The 21,222-nt window shown below is 50.9% G+C and overlaps 1 protein-coding gene across 3 annotated transcripts in view; it reads right to left on the bottom strand.

Annotated features, from left to right (window-relative positions):
- LOC144479030 (uncharacterized) overlaps nucleotides 1-21,222 on the bottom strand; it is a 315,575-nt gene that overhangs the window by 123,074 nt on the left and 171,279 nt on the right. Inside the window, exon 3 of one of the 3 annotated variants that reach the window (XM_078197488.1) lies at nucleotides 17,466-18,694. The exons of the other annotated variants lie outside the window; for them this stretch is intronic. Within the exon in view, the coding sequence (XP_078053614.1) occupies nucleotides 17,466-17,520 (55 nt within the window). The 5' untranslated portion in view covers nucleotides 17,521-18,694. The remainder of the gene's footprint in view (nucleotides 1-17,465; nucleotides 18,695-21,222) is intronic. 3 annotated transcript variants of the gene reach the window in all.

The following is a 21,222-nucleotide window of genomic DNA, read 5'->3' as shown; positions in this document are numbered from 1 at the left end:
AAAGCCGATTCTTTCGCGAGCGGATTATTTGCGCGGACGCAGACCTCTCCCCATAAAATCGCTCCATTTCCGTGGCACGGGCAAGGTCAGGCCCGTTCCCTTTGAGAGCGGGATAACGCTCAGCGGGTAGACGGGCTATTCGCGAGCGAGCGAGGATACGGGACGAGCGTGTAAACGTCGCGTATTTCACGCCAATGAAAACCCGTACGGATCATTACGGCCGATCCGAGGGCCCGACGAGGAAATTCTCGGTTGCGGTCGTTGCGTGTGTATAGAGTAGGCAACGTTACGGTCACGTTGGGCCACGGCGTGCCACGGTGAAACCCAAATGAGACCTCGCCGGAGAATGAGGAACGGCCGGCTCCGCGGCCGGCGAAAGCAGAGGATCTCGTCCGAGGACGAAGTCGAGGAAATCTCGCGCTCTTAACGCGATGGAGTTGTCAACGTTTTTATGGCGGGCCCTGCTCGCGAGCTGGTACCCCCGGATTTTTGTAACGCGAGACCCGACGATTTCCTCATCGCGATGTGCATACATATATTGAAAACTGTGATCCAACGAACGCCCAAAGAATTGCGTCTATATTCTTACAAATTATTGTATATCGCATTGAACGTCGCGTGTATAACTGCATTCGTTAAACCTCGGCGATGCCCAAAGACCTTTCGAAAGTCGGGGAGATCCTCGCCGGATAAAATTGTTAATATTTTTATGGCGCCTCCGTTACGAGATTTGCCTTAAATATAGTTACAAAGATTTTTACACGGTCGTAATAGCCTGAGAATTTTCATAAAGTACGGATACGTACGGTTTTTTTTTTGTTGTTGTCCGTTGCTTGTTACCGTCCAGCCGCGTACCGTATATTATTCGAATAAAAATGAAGTAGAGAGTCGCGCGAATCGGAGGGAACCAGCGCCGGACGATGTTTTTAATAATTTTATGAAACCGCCGTAACGAGATCTGCTTACAAAGTAGTTGGAAAGACCGTATCCCTCGTGACGCGAACATTTTCAGAAAGCAGGGAAATATATGGGCGTTCCGTTCGGCGCCGTGTGCCCGCTTATTATTACGCGCGTTGCATATTTTTCGAATAAGAACGAAACGATATGGAAGCGTTTCTCATGCGCGAGTTTATTTTACGACGCTTAATCCCATATTTACAGGCCTTAAGCGTTTCCACCTTTTTTTTCGTGCGTTTGTTGCGCGTCGTGACGCAACGGCTTGCGCAAAATGATGGAAGCGTATTCCCAATGATTTCTATGCTTCCCGTTGCAGGTTTCTCGAGCAAAGACGAGCAAAGACGAGCAAAGACAGCCCTCGCGCTGTTCACTTTATCCTGCGACGATTATTCCGCTATTTATTCGATGGAAACGTTTCTTCGTCCGAGAAAATTCTCAGAGTTGGTTTTCCGAGCAAAGGGCATAGAAACAACGTCGGAGAGAAAAGTGGTCTGAATTCCGCAAAACGAAGGAGCGTCGAATCGGGACCGAAGCTCAAAGGACCAAGGCCGTTGGCCACGACGCAGCCCGATAAATCAGCGGATCGTACAAAAGGGTTACAAGTATTTCACGAAAAACCGGTCCGAACGGTCACGAGCCATTCCGGTAAGGTATCCGCGCGCGCGCGCGCGCGTGTTGGTTCTCTGGGTCGTCTCTGGTTTTGGCGACATAATTGTTTCGGGGGAACAAGGAACAACCGAGGATACACGAAACCCCTTTGTTCGCTCGAGGTGGTTTCTCCGTCAGTCCCGGAAGTCCGCGGAGTCACGTCGTTAATAAAGGGCCGCGAGGGGCGCCACTATGAGCTCTCTTTAGCCAAAGATACGTGACGTTTATGGCGGAGGACGGTATCGTAAAGGCCTGGGCCCCGTTCGGGCCCCTCTCTTTCGCTCGACGTCTCTTTCTCTACGGCAGCGTCGCGTCCGCGCCGCGACGATTCGGTGGGCGTAAACGTAACGCTGCTTCCTCCTCGATTTCTTCTTCTGCACGGTCCCGCAACCCGGTCGCTTTTATCGCGCTGCTCCTTTTTCTGGCCTCCCCTTTAATCTCCCCGCGATTCGTTCCTTTTCGTTTACCTCGCCCCTCTCCCACGCCCCTCTGCGGACCGCGATCACCCCGGTCTCTCGTCTTCGTTAATTCGTGTCCCACCCTCTGCCCCGCCGTTTTTAGCGTCTCTCTTTAATGTCACTCTAGGGGCGAACGATACTTTCGCAGACCAAAATTTCTTCGAAATCCGTTCGACGGAAGCTGCGTCGTGCAATTAATATAACTTCGAGTGAAAAGAATTAATCGTGCCGAGGACTTTATAAATAGCAATTTTATTTTAATCTTATTAAGTTAGTTTCACGGTGGCGTACTATTTTTACTGTATATTAAATTATACAGTTACCATCAATTAATTTAACTCTACATTATGTTAACAATATATTCTGTCAGCGAACGATGCACGTGTTAGTAGACAATAATTTTAGTTCAATTCTAATCCAATCATATATTGTGAAGAATGATGTCTGATTTTTCAGACGCAGCAGGGACGAAGGAGCAAGCAAAACGACAAAGTAGATCATGATTTCTTTCATCCCGGCAAAGAAATAATGATCCGTGTGCTACTATCGATTAAGGTAAAAAGAGATCGATTTTTCGAACTCGGTAAACCGGATTCCCGCTCATCTGCCCCCACTTTTTCTGGCGAAACACGCCGCTGCACCTTTTAATCGCCCTCTTTATTGGCACCGGGTATCCTTTTGCCCTTATGCGTTTCATTACCTTGTTCTTCCGTCGTTCCTCTTTACTTGTTTCTGATTAGCGTTATAGTCTCGGCCTTGTTTCTCAATTCCACGTGGCCGCGGCGGGGCAGCGTCGTCGTTTTTTGCTGACCGCGCGCGACGCGCTTTCGCATTCGATGCACCGAAATCGATACTTATTCCGGAGACAATGCGAATCGTGGAAAAACCATGGAACAACTTTTGGGGAATTTTTTTATTAAATTTTCCACCATCGGACTGTATAAAAATTGAATATAAAAAACATATTTCTATACTTCTCAGTTTCATTTAATTTCGAATAGAAATAAAAGTAGCCTCGCTTTATCGCCGTAGATTTTAATAAACAAATTTTTTGCACGAAGTCAAGGTATAGAGGGTAAAAGTAGGAACTTCGCCCTTTAAAACGAGGGCGGAAAGATTGTCGTAACATTTTCTTTCGCGAAGTTACAGGAGCTCACATGTCAAGGATTAAAAGTCGCTCGACGTATAATATAATATGTTCATAAGAGCCGCGGTATCGGAACTATAACGAGGATGGGGTCAGAAGTAAAATAACCCTATCGTGTTTAATTACCCGTTGATTGCCGGAGCAGCTGTCGTAAAACACTGCGAAACCGTAATTTACATTTACGAAGAGATTTATGCGTCTAATAACGTTGCCGACACTTTCGATCCTATAGAAACTCAATTAAACTTAAGCCGCTTTTGAGCATTTATTATAGCATTTGCTTCGCTAATCCCGAATCTTGATGGCTTCTTCGATAAGCGAGAGGTCTGCGCCGGCGTAAGGCATTGCGCAATCTGTAAACACGGTGAAGAATGCTCGACGCGGTCACCGGACTTTTCTCATTTTTAATTGCCCGCCGTCGCATCCGTTAACGTCGATTTAATGCCGTTCGCATCGATTCTATTTAGCATATCTTGTACACAGAAAATTATTTAATGCTACTGGTAACGATCAATTTCACGCTTTAATAACCCTACTCTTATACAGCAGAGTTCGTAGCTCATCGTGCGGCATTCCCGTTGCCGAGACTTTTTTGCATAACGCAGCATAATAGGAGAAACTGGAAGGTTGCGTCGAAGAGCAGATTGAAACGTTCTTCTCGCGAACGAATCCCTTTACAATGGCGTCTTTTAGCAAGTGACGGCGTCCAGGCAAAGTTCTGCGTACCCAGGGATCTGTTTCTCCTATCCGAACGCTCCTAATCACCTGGAATAACCCCGGGACCACGGTCTTCCTAAACGACCGGTGAATAAGGCAGAGCAGAGAAGTGGCCGGCAATCGCGAGATTCCGTCAATCAGCGAAGCGAGCGCGGCTCGCTGAGAGCTGGCGAGATAAGGGGATGAGAGAGAGAGAGAGAGGTGGTTGGATCTCTCGGTCGGCGAAAAGAAAAAGAAAAAGAAAAAAGAAGGAAAGGAGGAAAGGAGGGAGGGGTGCACTTAAGTCCGGCCGTGTATCAATGTCCGAATCACGGGTATTGGTAGCGCGGCCGGGTAGTATTATTGGTCCGGCTCTAGCGGAAAAGGGCAGAAAAAGCGGTGCGGCGCGGCGCCACCTTACGCTCCCGTCTCTTAATTTAGACGCCGCCCCGTGAAAATATTCTTCTCCCCCAACCCCCGGGGGCCGGGTCCGCCAACGGGGCCCGGGCCGCGGCGAGGGACCCTGGTTATTGCACCGTCGACTATAGAAACGCCGTAAATACGTCGCGGCCGCCGGAGACGGGATAAAACGTCGGTTTTATGCGAAGGCGTTACCGGCCGAGGGAGATTCCCCTTCGTGATAGAGACATGTTTTCAGGTATTACCCGGCCGTGGACAGGTACGGGCTCTTAGAGCGGCGTTACGACCGCCTTGGAACGCAAGCTCGCTCTTAATCGGAAGACACCGGGGCCCTCTCCAGGGTCCGGGGCCCCTCTCTGCCTCCTCGCCACTCCAGCGACCAGGCCCCGCGCTCGAGGGAAGCCGTTTCCCTCCAAACGAATCGGACGGCCCCGTTTTTACGTCGATATTTCGGATCGCCGCGATGCTGTCGAACAGCCTGGACCAAGGTCCCCTCGGCACCGGTCGCGCTCATAATCCGATTAGGGTTGATCGTGGACTCGCGTCTGCGCTCGCGAGGCCGCTGCTTCGCTCTCCTTTCGAGCCTCAATTCGAGTTCGGCGCGCGAGAATGCTGAACACCGGATAAAGCTATCCAAGCTGGTATGTTCCTTCGAGAGCAAGACAGTTTTTAAACGCTTCTCGCGTATCTTTTTAGAACTCGATGGAAGAAATATTTGTTAGAAATCGTAGAAGAGAGGTGGACTCGTTCGCAGCGGAGAATCGAAGGAAAATCGTTTAGATCCCGATAGGATCGACGAGCCGCAAGGGCGGCGCACCGGCGTCGTCCATATTTATGCAGAGTCTCGGCAGCGGTGCGGCTCGCCGGTCGCTTTTTTTCGCCGGCGGCGTTAAAAATCGAAAGCTGAATGCGCGAACGAAACAAAAACACAGGTGCGTGCATGCTTGTCGAGCGCGAGGCGATCGGACGGATCCGTGACTTTGAGCATATTTAGCCGTCGGGTTGGCACGTCTGCCTACCAACTACGTACACGAAGAGACGGCCGGGAGAGTGTCGTTGGCTGGCGTGTCGGTATGACAACCCAGACAACACGTCCACGGAATACGAAAACGTTGTCCTTCTTGCGAACGGCCAGGCGGAGAGACACCACCGTGGTCGCGTCGTCGTTCACCGTTTTCTTTCACCGTGTGAATCGTGTATCTTCTCAACGGTTCGAACGGCGGACGAGCCGTATACGCCGAGAAATTCAATCGCGAGCTGCCTGCCGATTTTTGGTCGCGAACCTAGAGACGGAATAAATTCCCTACTTTTCAGCGATCGGAAGAGATTCGACTCGTTACCGCGTTTTTCTATACCGACAACGGTGCGAAAGGAACGTTGCATAACCGAAGACACACGGAAGTGACTCGCGGCTGAAATGTTGCAACGAAATTATTGTATGCACATGTAGATCATTCGAAAACTATTCCTGGAATTTTTATTCGATAATGCGCACTCCGCTGCGCGCAGCATTTACGAACCGATGGAACCTCTCTGGCCGATTATTGCTAAGAAATCGAGATTGTAGAACTAGTTGCTACAAATAGATTCGATAAGGATCGTCGATGTAATACATACGCTGAACGTAATTGGACGAGCTCGGCGCTGTTTTTATATTCCGTGGAAATAATAATCTCGCGTTCAATGAAAACGATACAAAATGCTCTAGACAGCTACGATAGCTCTTCCACATCGTTTAAAGCCTCTTCAAGGCTTGTCTTGACATTTTAGCCGCGTTAGTATTCGGCTTTAGTACAGTCTGCTAGTCCAAGTCTATTAATTCGTTTAACAAAGGTATTACAAAGAAATGAATTAAAATCGCGTTCCCAAAACACCCGCGCTCTAAACACTTCCAATCAGCCAGCACCGCTTGCTATAGCCGAGACGAAAACCAGGAAGCGATTTGTCATGTTTTTCAGCAGCATAACTATTTCCCGGCACTGCGTGGCAGCCGTCCATTCGATCATCCGGCCGATAACGATCTCGGCTCGATTTCCCCGGGCAGCGAGCGCGCGAGATCGGCAAGTGGCTCGATAAAAATTCCCCGCGCAAGTTCGATCCGCCGGCAACGATTCCGCCATTAATACCGACTTCCGTCGGCGGCCTGGGCTCGGCGCGACCGCGAGGAGAACTCGCGAGGGGAACTCGCGAGGAGAGCTCTCGAGGAAACGCGAGGAGGACGCGAGAGAGGGACGCGAGGAAACGTCGCGTCGGCCGGCCTCGGCGAGCGTCCCGGTAAAAATCGTTATCTGACCGTGGCGCTGCGTCATTTGCATTTTCATAGGGCCGCGAGGTGTAGTTCACGGCTCGTTAGATCGGCACCGGGCTACGGGAGCTATCTGCACGCGCTTCGACACATTTCACGCATCTTATTCGACTCGTTAAAGTCTCCGGGGCATTGCGCGGCGCGGGACCGTGAGCGGAGCGGGAGCGGGAGTCTTCGCTTCGTTCTCGCTCGCGCAAATTCGACCGCGACGCATACCGGAAGAGCGAAATCGTCCCGAGAGCTCGAAATATTGTAGCGCGAGTCTCATTAACGAGAACTTCTCGGCTGATTGGAGCGTGCGGATGATTTTTAATTGCGGGGCTTGTTAGGGGGAGAGAGGACAGAAACGACAGGATAACATGTAGACTCTGCTCGCGGTGCCTCTTCTCGCGGCGATATTCGCTCCGGAATGCTGTTAGAAGCCTCTCGGGATTGCGCTCTTTTTACCGGGCCGGGCAGACCTTCCCCGGACCCGGCGCATCGCCCGATTTTTACTTTACGATCAATTAATTGCTGCCCGCGCGAGCGCTCTCGCAATCTTTCCGCGAATTCTCGTTTCAGCGGCGTTTTTGCAATTTCGATGATCTCAAAACGGAAAATTGGAAACCGGTATTCGAGCGACGACGGCTGGGGCGCGTTTAACGTAATCTCGGCACAATCGAGCCTGCTTAGACTCGCTCGAGAGAGCGGAGAGGCTCGAGCATGCCAGCTGTCGTCCGATTCCGCGAGTCGGACAATCCGCGCGCGTCTGGCTCTATCAATCGCCTTCCCATTCCGATATCTCGTTATCGACAGTTTCTCATGGCCGCCGGCCGGCCGTATAATGGCGTCGCGGTTCCTTTTCATTGCGGGCGCCGCGCCGCTTCCAGCCGAAAGATAAACGCGTGCCGCGCGCGGAAGACATCCGACAATTCGCCGGGGCAATTAAGCGACGTGACTCGGCCGATTCGTGTGCTATGGAAACGTCATGGCGCGATTAAAGGAGCGTTCCCCCCTCGTCTGGCGCGGCCTTCCGCCTTGCCTGGGACACCTGTAGGAACGAGACCGGGCGCCGGGAAACGGAGAACGCGCGCGCCTCAACGCGCGGCGCGGCGCGGCGCGGCGCGGCACGACGCGCCGTTCCGTCGGAACGAACACCCGGCTCGCTGTCATTCATCGGCCCCGGCCGGCAATCCTTTCAGCCCCGCGCTCGTTTGGAGGGACAATGCATCAATTTGAGTGAATGGGGTGTCGTAAAGTGTCCACGAGGTGTAACCCGAGGTGCGACGACGGTTGAGTTGGGTACAAGCGCGTCAATTTGCTTCGGATTCCTTCGAATCCGACCGGCCACCGTCCAATGGAACCGTCCGGTTCCCTGCAAAAATTACTTGTCCGCTTTATTTTTCCTGTTCGACTACGCCGACGGGCTTCGCTGTTCGCGATTTGCCTGCCGGAACATCGCTAATGGACTTTCCAGTGACGCTGCTCGATTTTCTGCTACACCATCGCTTCAGTTTTGAAAGTTCGCGCCTATATTGCACGACCGTTTTGTCGATCATTCTGTGCACATAGTCTTGAAACTTAATTGAGTTAAATTATTTCTCGCCATATAAAAAGACGCGGCACTCTGCCGGGACGCCGAGTGGCCAAGCCAAAGTTAAAAAATTAAATAAAAATGAAGAAACGATTTCTATGCAGACGATTTCCTTTTCCTCAAAGCTCGAAAAAGAGACAAGGATCGCGCGAGACAGGCGCAAGCCGGTCCAAAGAATTCGAGAGGCGTGGATACGCCGGTTGATCCCGGCGTGATCCTCGGCCGACCGCACGAAAGCTAATCAACACCGGGAGCAGCTGGTTCGCGGAACCTGCAAATAGGAAACGGTCGATCTCCGTGGGAGCATGCCGAAGGAAGCCCGAAGATCTGGCTAGCGGCCGACGACAAAACGCGCCGGCTAATTTCGTGAAATCCCGTCCCCGGCCGGCCGGCCGGCCGTGAAACTAATAGGCGAGCGATTACGACCTTCTGGCTGAGAAATTGCGCCGCGCGGAGATTCCTAATCACGTTTCCCCGAGACAAAAGCTCCGCGGTAGGAAAGACGAAAACGAGCAGCAGGAAAATGACTGGGGGGCCACGGGGTGCGGCGAGGAGAAGACGGAAGACACGGAGAGGAAGGCGAAACGAGAAAAAGTGGCAGACCACGCCGGGCTCGCTCGAGGTGGGAACAAAAGCCACCTTTCTTCAGTTTCCCCCCTCTCTCTCTCTCTCTCTCTCTCTCTCTACCCCTCGCGCCTCTTCACCACCGCCTCGCCTCGCTCGTCTCTTCACCGCTTCTACGTCTATGGAGAGGCTTTTGGCTCGCCACGTACAAGGATCGCTCTCCCCGTTTCACCATTGTGACTTCTTGCACGTATGAAAAACCACAAACCACCGACGTTATTTCGCGGCTGCGAACACGAAGGGTCTCCCGTTCCACGAAGCCCAAACCACGTAATACCCCTGGTGTGGGCCTTCCCCCCTTCTCGTCGCACCCTCCCTCCCTCCCTCCACCCCGCGTCCAAGCTGCTCTTTGTCCCTTCGTTTGATCCCGGGCTTCTCGACCATTACGCCACGGACCCGAATCAGCTCCTCGTTTGATCGACAGTTCGAGAGTCCCGGTCCGAGTTCGAGACCCGGCGAGAACGCGTCCCGCGATCATTATGGTGTCACTTATCGGGAGGGCTCGGTCGAAAGTAGACTCGAGGGGATTTTGGGGGACTCTCGTGTGGCCCCCCACCCATAGTCCGCTGGACCAGCGGACGTCGAGAATGAATACAAGTGATCCATGGACAATAAACGTATCCAAGGAAACTACTGCTCGCGTGTACGGCGATGGGAAAATATTCGTATCGTACGAATGTAAAAAGAACCGATTGCGAAACTACCTGCAAAAACGTTCGGACATTCGGTATCGTGTTCAGCCGAGAACTACGTGGGCTTTAAATTGTACCATGCGAACGAGATTATGAATGAATAACTCGTTTGACTCCTTCCTAGCAATTACGATGTTTCCTTTCAGCCGGAATCGATGCATACGAATGCTGCGGAGCCCATTAACGAGTCGCTTGGAACTGCATCGAAACAAACACACCGAGCCTGCAATTCGAGCTCGGCCGATTCGTCGAAACAGCTTCGTCATCTTTAATCAGATCCACTCGGATCGACGATAAGAATGCTCGCTCCGATTCCGCGTGGAAGTAGCAATATTTTCCGAGCTGTATGAATATTGCAGCGCCCATTAACGGAACAGTGACCGGGGAATCGGGGCGCGGGGATGCGACGAGCGGCCCCGCCGAACGAAACTTGGGCTATCGGTGCATCTATCCTGAAACGCAGCCGCGATCCGGCGCGGCGAGACGCGGCGAGACGCGGCGAGACCATAGTCCAGATCTCTCGATCGCAGAAAATCGCGGCGGACGTTGACGTTTATCGTAGCCGACGATCGCGTGCCCCGAGACAAACTATCGAGTCGCGCGTCCGCCGGTTGTCGGGGCCGCGGACAAATTAAACATGACAAGGTGGCCGCGATACGTGGGCGAGAGACTGCTCGCAATCAGTCGCAGTTAGAAGCCGACTTTATGTACTGTCAGCTCACAATGGAGGGCGAAACGATTCCGCGACCACACGCCGATCCATTCAGCGGGTTCCTCTCCCGGACGCGCTCGGGCCGAGCCCGAGAAAACTAGTCCCGAGCCGAGCCAAGCCAAGCTGGCGAGAGCCGAGTTCGGCGCCGAGCCAGTTGCCGGATATCTAGTTTGGAAACTAAACTCTCCTACGACCGCGGTGCCGAACCAGTCCGGCACGGACTTTTCTACAGCCCTGGAACCGCCACAATTTTCCTCCTTGTTACGCAAGCGGATCGAGCATCGTGATCGCCGACCGTTGGAAACGAAAGGGAGCAGATCCCCGTAACAATAGCTCGAACCATACTCGTGCGACATTTGCCAAAATTGTCGCTCTTTTCTTAAAATGCAATCCATACCCGTTGAAACGTTAAACGGACGAGCGACATCGATTATAAGGTAACAATAAATTCGTTTCCCTCGACACTATCTTAATTAAATAAGGCGCGCACAAATACACACACAACCGGAGATCCGTACGATAAACATCCGCGTTGCGAGGCAGGTACAATATTTGCATAACGTGCAATAAACAATGCTCAACTAAAATTACACGCTTGCGATAAAGTAACCGTAATGTAAACGCGCGAATGCTTCACGATTTAGTGGCATTCGGTCTCGCGCAGGTGTCCCGGTAATCTCGGGTGCATCGTTGAAATTTTAGAAAGACCGGAGCCTCAATTATCCGAGCTAAGTAGAGTGACACGAACGTTCGAGACTACTTAGGCCGCGGTGTCAGATTTAATCTGCATTGATTTACGCTGCGCCTCGGTTCCTAAGTTCCACTATGCTGTACGCATCGCTGGAGGAAGTAGCTGTTGGAAAATTCAACGACGTGTGCCTCGCGAGGGTTCAGGGCTAAGCGCCGAAAGGTCAAACGCACCCCTGCGACCCCGTGCATCTCAAGATCCTATCGTAAAGCTGTCGGAGCCCCTAGCCCGGCTCATTCTTTCCAAACTCTCTCCTCCTTCTCTTCCTAAAAATGCGTGGTCGCTCACGGAGTCGAAACGATCGAATTTGGATCAGCGCTCGGTTAAAACGAATCAGGATGCAGACCGCGGCGAACGTGTCAGTCCCCCGGAGCGCGGTGTCAAGAAAGAAGACACCGAAAATGGCCACCGAATTGTAATCGCTAGACTACCGCTCTGACCCAGAGAAAGAGAGAAAGAAAGCAGTCGCGGTGTAACTCAATTCCGACGCTGTCAGAAACAATGAGAACGAACCGAGTCATCGGTGGAAATGCTAAAGCCAGCTGCTTTGTGGTCCATAAATATGTCAATTGCCGATGGTAGCCGGCAAGGGCCGGCCGGCGACGAGAGGAGTCGCGTTTGTATTTTGAGCGACAGCCAATATTTAACTCCGGCAACGGCGATCCGCGCAACCGGGACAGCTACGGCCCGAGGGGACTCGTCGAAGACAAGTCCTCGTGTGTTCCCTGTTCCCTGTACCCTGTGTACCCGGCTCCGTGCACCCTGACGTAAGCCGAAGGTCGTGGATAGCCGGCCGGCCGGCCGGCCGGCGAAGTCGAAGCCAGAAGAGGCCCTACATGGCGCTCTCTCCCCGCGGGCCGACTTCTACAGGGATACTTCGACGGGGAGCGTGGTTCTGGGAATCGAACCGGAAGCCCCCCTGTCGATGTAGACACTGTTCGACTTCCATATGGGAGTATTGCCTATTGGGCTCGGTGATGAATCGTGCTACCTGCGCGAAAATCCTGACGACAGAGGAAGGTGCCGTTCCTCGTGGAGAATGGCTGTTCCATTACTGGGTACACAACCTTTCGATCTCTTCTGTTTCATCAGTTCTGCTCCATCCGAACGCGGCTCCAACCCGATCCAAATGCGATACGTTTGTCGTAGAGATTAGTACAGAAATAATCCAGTAACTACGCTCAGTTTGAACGATAAATAAGCATGCTATGAAACATGATTTTTCAACTAGAAAATTGCCACGAGTTATACAGTCTGCACACTTTTGAACAAGCTACTCGTTTCGAACGATCGTCCATCTCTAGTTCTTCGGAACAATTTATCGAATCACCATCATTTCAAGCTGTCGAACGCAGAAGATCGTTTGCGGAGTCACTCGAAAGCCATCCAACAGCCTATCAATTGCCGGAGTGTGAACGTAACAATATTCAGAAGTGGACTGCGGGTTTTATGCGTTTGCAGAAAAAGCGGAGGAAAGCGGCCCGATAATAGGAAAACAATTTCAAGTAAATCGCTACGCTGTTTCAGTCTAACAAGTCTGATGATAGATTGCGCGTGCAGAGGAGAGATGGTAGCCTGGATTTCCCTAAAAATCCAGGAGCTTGACAGGGACTCGAAACGACAGCATCCCCCGAGGGGTAGAAGGGAGCCAACCGTCGCGGAAAACAATGGGTGGACGCCGCGAGAGAGCTGGTCCAAGGTTGATTCAGTCATCGGGTCGATTAATCATCGGGAATCGAGGCGAAACGGTGTCCAGGTTTACATTGTGTCAGCCGGGAACGAACATTAATCCCATTAGCGGCCGCGACAAAGAGTGGCGTTTGTCCGGCGCGCACCGTACGCCATTACCGCGGCATTATATCATGACGGATTCGTTCCGCGGGATCGCCGCTGTCACCGAATCGCAACACGGGGCGCGCGAACGCCGGTGCCGGTGCCGGGGTGTACGGCAGTTAACGAACAGGCATCAACCAGCCGGAAGATAATGTATTCCCCGTGAAAAAGCCACTGATTGCCGACGCCATTGTGCGGCAAGCGATGCACTTTGCGGGGCCCCTCGTAGCCGGCAACGAGCACGACACAACGCACAATGTCGGTTCATCATTTTCGATACGTCAGCAGTTGGATCGTGTGTACGGCAGTTTCCACGGTACTTTTTCTCTTTTTTACGCTCTTTGTTCGTTTTTTTCTTTTCTTTTCTTTTCTTTTCTTCCTTTCGTCGGAAGGGAGAAATGATGAGCAACCGCGGTCGAGTGTATACATGACTGATCGAAGCTCTGCTTCCTCGGCCAGTTGCTGGAATTTTCTCCGCCAGCGCCGGATAAATATTGTGAGATCTCGTGTCAAACCTGTGCGAGAGTTGTCGAGTGAGGTAGCTGACGGCCGAACAGTTCGTCGAAGCGGAGGTTAAATTAACAGCTGCTACGATTAGGCGAATCTTGTCTGCCCCGTCGAAGCGGGAAACGTCCTCGTCTATTGTTTTTGGATTTAATTGATCGCATAGCGCAACTCGGAAACGTTCCATTATATCGACGAAAAATCGAATTTAATTGCACCACAATTTATTACGCGACAGTATAATAGAAACTTCAAAGACAATTGAAATTATTTTTATAAAATCAAATATCAAGCGACTGTCAAGTATTGTAACTAGATAAAAGGAAATCCTACACGCGATAAAAAGTTACAATTTTGTTTCCTGCTTAATCTACTAAAAATCGATTAAAATCAATTATACTTGTTCAATTGCCAATTCGTCAACGTTATTAAACATGGGACACCGGCGAAAACGGAAGCTCGCGCGCGATTGAATATAGAACGTCGATTCGTAAGGAATCGGCAATCGGGCTGAAATATTTCAGCGCAAGTTGCAGCGATTATATATTTTAAAGCGAACACCGGGACGCGAACGTTAACGAATTCGGGTTTCATAAAATTTAAAGACTGGCTCGTTCGCCCGAATAATTACGGCATTCCCGAGAACGCTACGATCGTAGAAGGTTGCCAGGAATAATTGAGCGACCGCGTGGCCCGCAAGTATCGGAGTCGCGCAATAAATAAATATCGCCGGATTATACGAGGACGGTAGTCGACGAAGCAATTTCGCGAGAGGAAGAAAAGAAAAAGAAAAAGAAAAGAGAAAGAAATCGGCCGGGGGACCCCTCTTAATTAGAAGCGGCCGACGAACAACCGAGAGGAGCCCGATTCGCCGAGATAAGGCCCCGCTGGAAATTTCGGCGTTCTAAGTGGCCGCCTATTCGCTACCGACAGCTTCCGAGGGCTCCTAATTGTCAAGATCGAGAGCCGTAATTACACGCTTCGACATTCGTTCCTCCGGCTCACTTAAGACACCCCGTGCTCCCCGGAATTCGTTTTTATGGCGTTGCCAGCCGAAAACTACCTATCGCCCCCAAACCATCCCCCGGACTCTCCTCTCCGCTTGTCGGCCGGCCTCTCGAGGCGACACGCGATAACGGCTGATAACGAACGTGTTTCTCGCGAGGCGACGCGTCATCCGGAAGAGCGTTCGACCGTCGACTTTTCACCAGACACGAGAACCGTTCTTCGACGATTCCGCCCGCGAAACGTTCGATACCCCGAACACGGCGGTATTTTTAAGCCTCTGACACATTAATTATCTTTGTGCTTGGTATGTCTGGTTAAATATTGTGTCCCGGTGCGTCACGGTTCATTCTCAAACGAATTATGGTGCTTACTCGATGCAACGTTAACATTGTCGAGTTTATTGAACATTGGACGGATCGAGACGTGCCGTATCTCTTGTAACAATGTTGGAAATAACGTGACATTATTCTTAAATTTTTTTGATATCTTCGCAGCTTTTGATTTGATTTATTTTTGTTGTAGATGCATTAATGGATCTGCATTAAATGGGTGACTATTATTAGTCAGGTAAAAACGAAGCCATTTGCACTGAAATATATTCTAACGAATCGTTCTTGCAGCTATTAATTAATTTATAAATTGATAATTGTGTCAGTGTCAGTTTTTTTTTTATCCTCACTTTGCCACTAATGCTAGTAGAAGAAAACCTGGACAGTGTTACGAATTCGTTGCTAAAAGAAAAAAAAGTGAATAGTTCAAAAGGCTAGCGCTTCGCCGAGTCCGCCGAGTGAAATTCTCGCGATCCGTTCCAACCTGTCACCGGCAGAGAACACTTTACCGGCGCGAGTGAAATCCCGACACTAAAACTTTATCGAATAGATAGACGATCTCGCGGCGACGATGATCAATGCGTGACAAGAAATCCCGCGTCACGGAACTAATACTCCGCGGATTATTTCGGTATTAAACGGGTTGCTCTCGCATCGCCTCGAATCTTTCGCCAATTAAGACCGATTACACAAGAATACTGATACAACGACGGATTCGCGGATCGATCGAGAGGCGCCCTGTCGCGTTATATAACGCGAGAGATTATCGCGAGACAGAATTTCGGATTTCTTATCGCGACATTCTCACCTGCGGACGAGGAGTAATTCTCTCCGAGAATAATTCTCGGTGGCACGTCTGTTTCATAATTAGATCGCGTGTCGTCATAGCGAACAGTATCGTTGATATAGATCAGGATCGATACAGTTTTCGTGTCCGCTATCGACGCGCGTAGTTCGCCGGTCTACTACAAACAGCAATCAACGGTGTTTGTGAAACGTCAAACACGAATCTGTATCGATCGTATCGTTCGTTATACAATGAAAGAGGTGTCTCGGGTCTATACAGAGATTCACTTAAACGATACAGAGGGCTCCGAAACGTCTTTCGGGAATATTTACCAATTTTATCTAGCCCGATACACCTAGAGACACGGATGGAAAACTTTTTTCTTCTTCCACGTGTTTACGAGCGTCACCGCGTTGGAAGTTACGACGTCCGTGGATCGTGGAACTATAAATATTGGAAAATTCAGCCGGGCAAATAGAGACACACTTTCGACGGTAAACATAGTTACGAGATTTCGTAAGAGACACTGTCGCAGGCAAACGTTGGCTGCCATTTGGTTGACTTGCTCGGGTGCCCGTGTCTAACAATTACTGAATGGAAAGCATTGTTCTGAATGAAACATTGAACTGAATGGCGACGACGTACGAGCGAGACCTAATTCAGAGCAAACACTTTGGAAATAATTGTCCGCTTGGAGCTATGCAACATTGTCCAGAGGAAAATTGCGAAACAACTTTTAGCACGTCGATCAATGAAAATAATCACCGTCGATGGAGTGAAAATTCTGAATCGTGTTTGCGGAACAAACGTCGCGTTGGACTTTCTTGAACGGTCGCGGAATTATTATATATAAATAAACTGAACCGTGGAATTTACGCCATTGTTTGGAACTCTCGTGTGAACTAGTGTCGCAGCGTCGACGTGAACTTTGACAACTGACCTGATTTGCTCTTCTCGACTCTGCCGGTTTCACCCATAACAGTTGCCGAACCAATGCCATGCCAGAATAATTCGAACAGTCGTGCGATGTGTCCGATTGCCCTGACACATTATCGCGCGAGCCACGAGTATTCTAGATTTAATCGAACGAACTTTGGTTACCAACAATGTCAGTCGAAGATCTGCCAGATTTCGAAGAATTGTCGCATTTGTCTAATCCGGATAAACTCCCTCCCTATCGTCGGCTATTTTAGGAATTGTCACTCGTTGTCCGACGAACTTTTCCAATACGATGAAACGAGTTGTAGCAACTATTTTCACGCGACACTGACAATTGAACGATGCGAAGAAAAATCGCGTTGCATAAATGCATTCTACAAGTGGTCCAGCAGGATGTAATTGTTTTCGGTACGATGACTTATGGTAAGGATACGAAGAATATATCGGATACGAAGCACAGCATTCAAAGAACTGTCACGTGAAACTAATTCGAACGATCTCCTTCTGTTTCATTTAATTATAAATTGATAGGCACACTATAAGCGTTCTAAATGCTGTGAAATAAACTTTGGTGACCGATGCTGATCAATGGTGTAAAATCTGTATATGACAATCACGAGAGAAACTTTGAATTACATTGATTTCTTCGGTAACCAATTTTGTGCGACAGTGTCCGTTGCCGACACAAAAGCTAGACCCGAGAAACGTCAGACCGGACAAATTCGAGCGACTTTCTTTCATTCCATAAATTACCACACACACACAGGGCATAACTCTATTAGAGTTCAATAAAATGAACTTTAGCAACCAGTTCTGCCCACGCGCGGCAATCAAAGAAACGTCACACGAAATAAACTCGAGCCGTTTTCATATCGTTCTGCATTTGATAAATTGCCAAACAGACTGCAACCTAGATCGAGTCATCTAGAGACGATAAGAATTGGTATGCTACGCGCGACAGCAAGGAGAGACGTCGCGCAAGTTTCGATTGAATCGTTTTGCGAGAAAAGATCGTCCATGGCAGAGACGATCAAGATCGTGGAGAATAGAAGAGAGATAGTTTGGTCGCGATTTGCTGGACTCACCAGTATAACACCAGGCCGGCCAGACAACAGGGCTTTCGGTGTCCAGCTCCCTCATTCTCTCAGCGACCCGCGGACATCTCCACTCCGTACGTCCCGACGTGGCGGTAAGTATGTCCAGTTTGATTTCCGATAGAGTCTTCCGTCGAGAACGAGATCACGTCTCCTGGCTAGCCACGGAGATCGGTCCTAACGACGCGGATCCGATTGTCCGTGGGACCGCGGGCAATCGTCGCTCCTCTCGAGAACCACCTGTCGGACGTCGAGCTCAGGTTGACCCGCGCGCGCAGCTATCGGCTCGATCGAAGATCATCTTTTCGGGTGTTTTCGCGGGTGCGGAAGCGGTGGTGCGGCGGCCACGAGCCGCGGCGTTATCGGTCGACTGCACGTGCAGAACGCGGCTCCGAGAGACGGCTAGGCCTCGATAAGGGGTCCGCGCCGGTGATAAGGCGCGGCGGCTCCGTCATCGACTCCCGGTGCGCCTCTTGCGTGCCGGTGCGTGCCGGTGCGTGCCGTTGCGTGCCGTTGCGGCCCTTGGACCCTTCTGGGCCCTCGCGCGACTTTCTCCGTGGGCTGGCTGGTGTCGCACGGATCGGATCGGATCGGATCGGATCGGCTCGGCCGGCGCGCCAACGACGATCTCTCGCGCGTGTTACACGAAAAGCTGTTCTCGCACTCGCCTTCGAATCGCGCACTAAATGTCACGGAAATGTCAATGAGGAGTCGCGGACGTTTGACACCTTCACTGTCCCCTTCCTCCGCGTCGCAGGCCCCGCCGGGAACCAGTCCTCCTTCTCCGACGTCGTGCACTATCCGCCGATATCACTGACACTCGCGTTAACTCCGAGAGGCCGCCGCCGCCGTCGATAATATCCAGCTGGTCGACCGGAAGCGATCACCGGGACACCGAGATCTCCGCGAGCCGGAGAACGAGCTGCTGCTGTCCGAAACGGTGCGCGGATAGGATCGCGATCGTGATCGCGATCGGTATCGAGAGATCCAGATCGTTGACACGAGCGGCGCACGGTCTGTGTTTCGGAACGGCTGCGTCTATGTTCGGTTTCGGCGAGGGACAGGGGTCGTGGCCCGCTCGCTCGTAGTCCACTGTCCACCGTGGGGACCGGGTCACCAGGCGACGCGACCCGGTAGCAACGGAATCAGGAGAGGATACGCGATCGATCGTTGCCTCCACGTTCGGGAGGATCGTTGACGTAGCGCAGGATGACACGACACTACAACACGGCACTGCTGCGTGAGGCGACGTCGAAGGGGACAGAGACAGAGGGAGATGCCGGGTAGGGGGTGAGAAGAGGCGACAGAGAAAGGGGGAGGCAGACGGAGAGAAAAAGAGAGAGAGATAGAGAGAGAGAGCGCGCGCCGAGGCAAAAAGGTCCAGTGAAAAAAGAGACGGAGATAGAAGCAGAAGAAGAAGCAGACAGAGCGAGAAAGAGAGAGAAAGAGAGAGGGAGAGAGAGAGAGAGAGAGAGAAAGAGGGAGAAGAGAGAAAGAGAGGGAAGAACCTGACCACCGGACACACTGGCTTGGTAGGCACGACACACAGGTAAGCGGAGTGGCACTTAGGTTGGTGCACCTGCCGCGAGAGTCCGCGCCGTAATGGGAGCGGGGCAACGGGCGGCAGGTAGGCAGGCCTACCGCTCGTCAACCTGCGGAGAAGGGGTATCAGTCACATGGCGAGGTGCCCCGCGCTGCCTGCGAACAAGGAGGTGGTAGCTCTGCCAAGTGGAGGTGGACAAAGGTAGCGGCTGGTGGTGGTGGCCGGCAGGACGGCGGTGGTGGTTGCCGGCGCTCTGCTGGTAGGATGCCAGGACCAAGGAGTAGGAATTGAAGAGGTCCTCGAGCCGCGCAGACGGTGTCGGAGTAACCTGTCGCGGCCGTTCTTTGTGGATGATTCCTCACAATGGGCCGCAGAGATAATATTTTTCTTTCCGTGTGCCCGGTGCCTGGATCCGCTGCTCCGAGCCCGGATCTGACCACGCAGAATCCACGAGGATCCTCGACCATTCAGCCAGCTCCAGGACTCCGCCGAACAGAGACACCCGACCTCTTCTGCCAGCCAACCATTTCAGGGACTTTTCGAGAGACTGCTTCCTGCGGTCGACTTGGAAAGTAAGTTGACGCGCGTTCACTGTCGCGACTCCCCTGCCGTTGAGCTGTCTCGTTGCAACCGAACCCGAATTAAAGTCCTGCCGATCCTCGAAATCCAAACTGGATGCTCGATGTAACTAGCGAAAAGAGAATCTAGAATCGCGGACCTCGAATCGATCACCGATGTCACGCGTTTCGATCTTCGGTATGTATGCCGTAGACTCTAATGGAATCTGACGGTCGATAATAAAGATAGACAAAAGATTGTGTCATCCGCGTATGATCGATGCGACGGTCGATGCGGTAGTATGTCGCCTGTTGAGCTATCGCTCGAAAAAATCCCAGGAAGTCGTAGCATCTGGTGAACTCAGTTGGTGAACGGAATCGTAAATGACATGCTGAAATTTAACGCAATTTAGTTTCGTCTAAAGAATATAACGCAATGAAGCGAAACACGAAATGTTTCCTTCGAACGCTGGATAGGCTTCGCGAGGCAAAGTAACGAGAACACCGATGGAATTTTTAAAGGAAATTAGCAACCCAGCTAATTGGACGTATTTGAAGATTCTCGACACGCTTCGGATGGTTCCAACGTTGCAACGACAACTTATAATATCGCTGAGAACCTTGCCCGGTAACCTGTCTCTAACGTGCAATCCCCGCGAGTTATTTATGAATAAAGAATCTTGTAAAATCAAGGTCTCCTCCAAGGTTTCCGCTATAACGATCAGAATAATTATGTTCGATGTAGTATCAAACTGATTCATTATATTCATGGAATTCTCTCTGCAACATCCTTCGCTCTCGCGCGCTTTATAATTATTTCACGTGAAACTATAAAGCTGTTGACACGCCGTTTGGCCGGACACACGCTTTCGTGTTCTCCTCTATTTGCATAATAATATTTTATAAAATAATGTTTCGATGGAACCGTTCCCGACGAGCAACCGAGAAACACGCGGCGAGAATGCACGGAATATTAATAATTATATCATGAAAATCGTGTCGAAAGTAGCCTTCGCGAGGCGTGTTAACATAATTCCGTCGGCGAATAATTGTTACGCAGAAACATTGTTGTAAACGTTCCGATATTTATAGTCTGCGAAAATGTTACCACCACAGCGCGGCACCGTGCACGAACGCGAAGAAACTAGAAAGTGTTGGGCCGCGCGATCCCCTTATCAATAATAATTACGGGAAGCTAAAAAATCCCGTCTTCGAGACGTTTATTACTTCCTTCGAAATAACGCCGAACTTTCAAAGAAACGTTCCGATTTTATACATACGCCTCGGCACTGCGATACCCGATCTCCTCTATTTAAAGCGAGTTACCATTTTCGCAGACTGTTTTTATAACCTTACCCCAAAGTGAAAGTAATTTCGTCAATTAACGGAATGCTCTAGATTTTCGCGATACAAAAAATTAATTCGTTAACGTTCTTGCCGCGCGGTGTTTTTTACTCGTTGGGCGAAAGCATATTTCGATCGTTTTAATCGTTTCCACGGGTCGCCTATAATATTGTCGCGCGTTCGAACGCGTGTGCCCGGCTTTCTAGATTTTCCTTAAACCTCCTCGATCTTTTAAACCCAATTTGGAAATCGTTCCCGTGGCATTTACTTCGGCGCGTCGAGGAGCGCGCGGCAATTTCACGGG

The sequence above is a fragment of the Augochlora pura genome, chromosome 3 (assembly GCF_028453695.1).
Source record: "Augochlora pura isolate Apur16 chromosome 3, APUR_v2.2.1, whole genome shotgun sequence".
Lineage (NCBI taxonomy): Eukaryota > Metazoa > Arthropoda > Insecta > Hymenoptera > Halictidae > Augochlora > Augochlora pura.
This window is presented reverse-complemented; position numbering and strand designations above follow the sequence as displayed.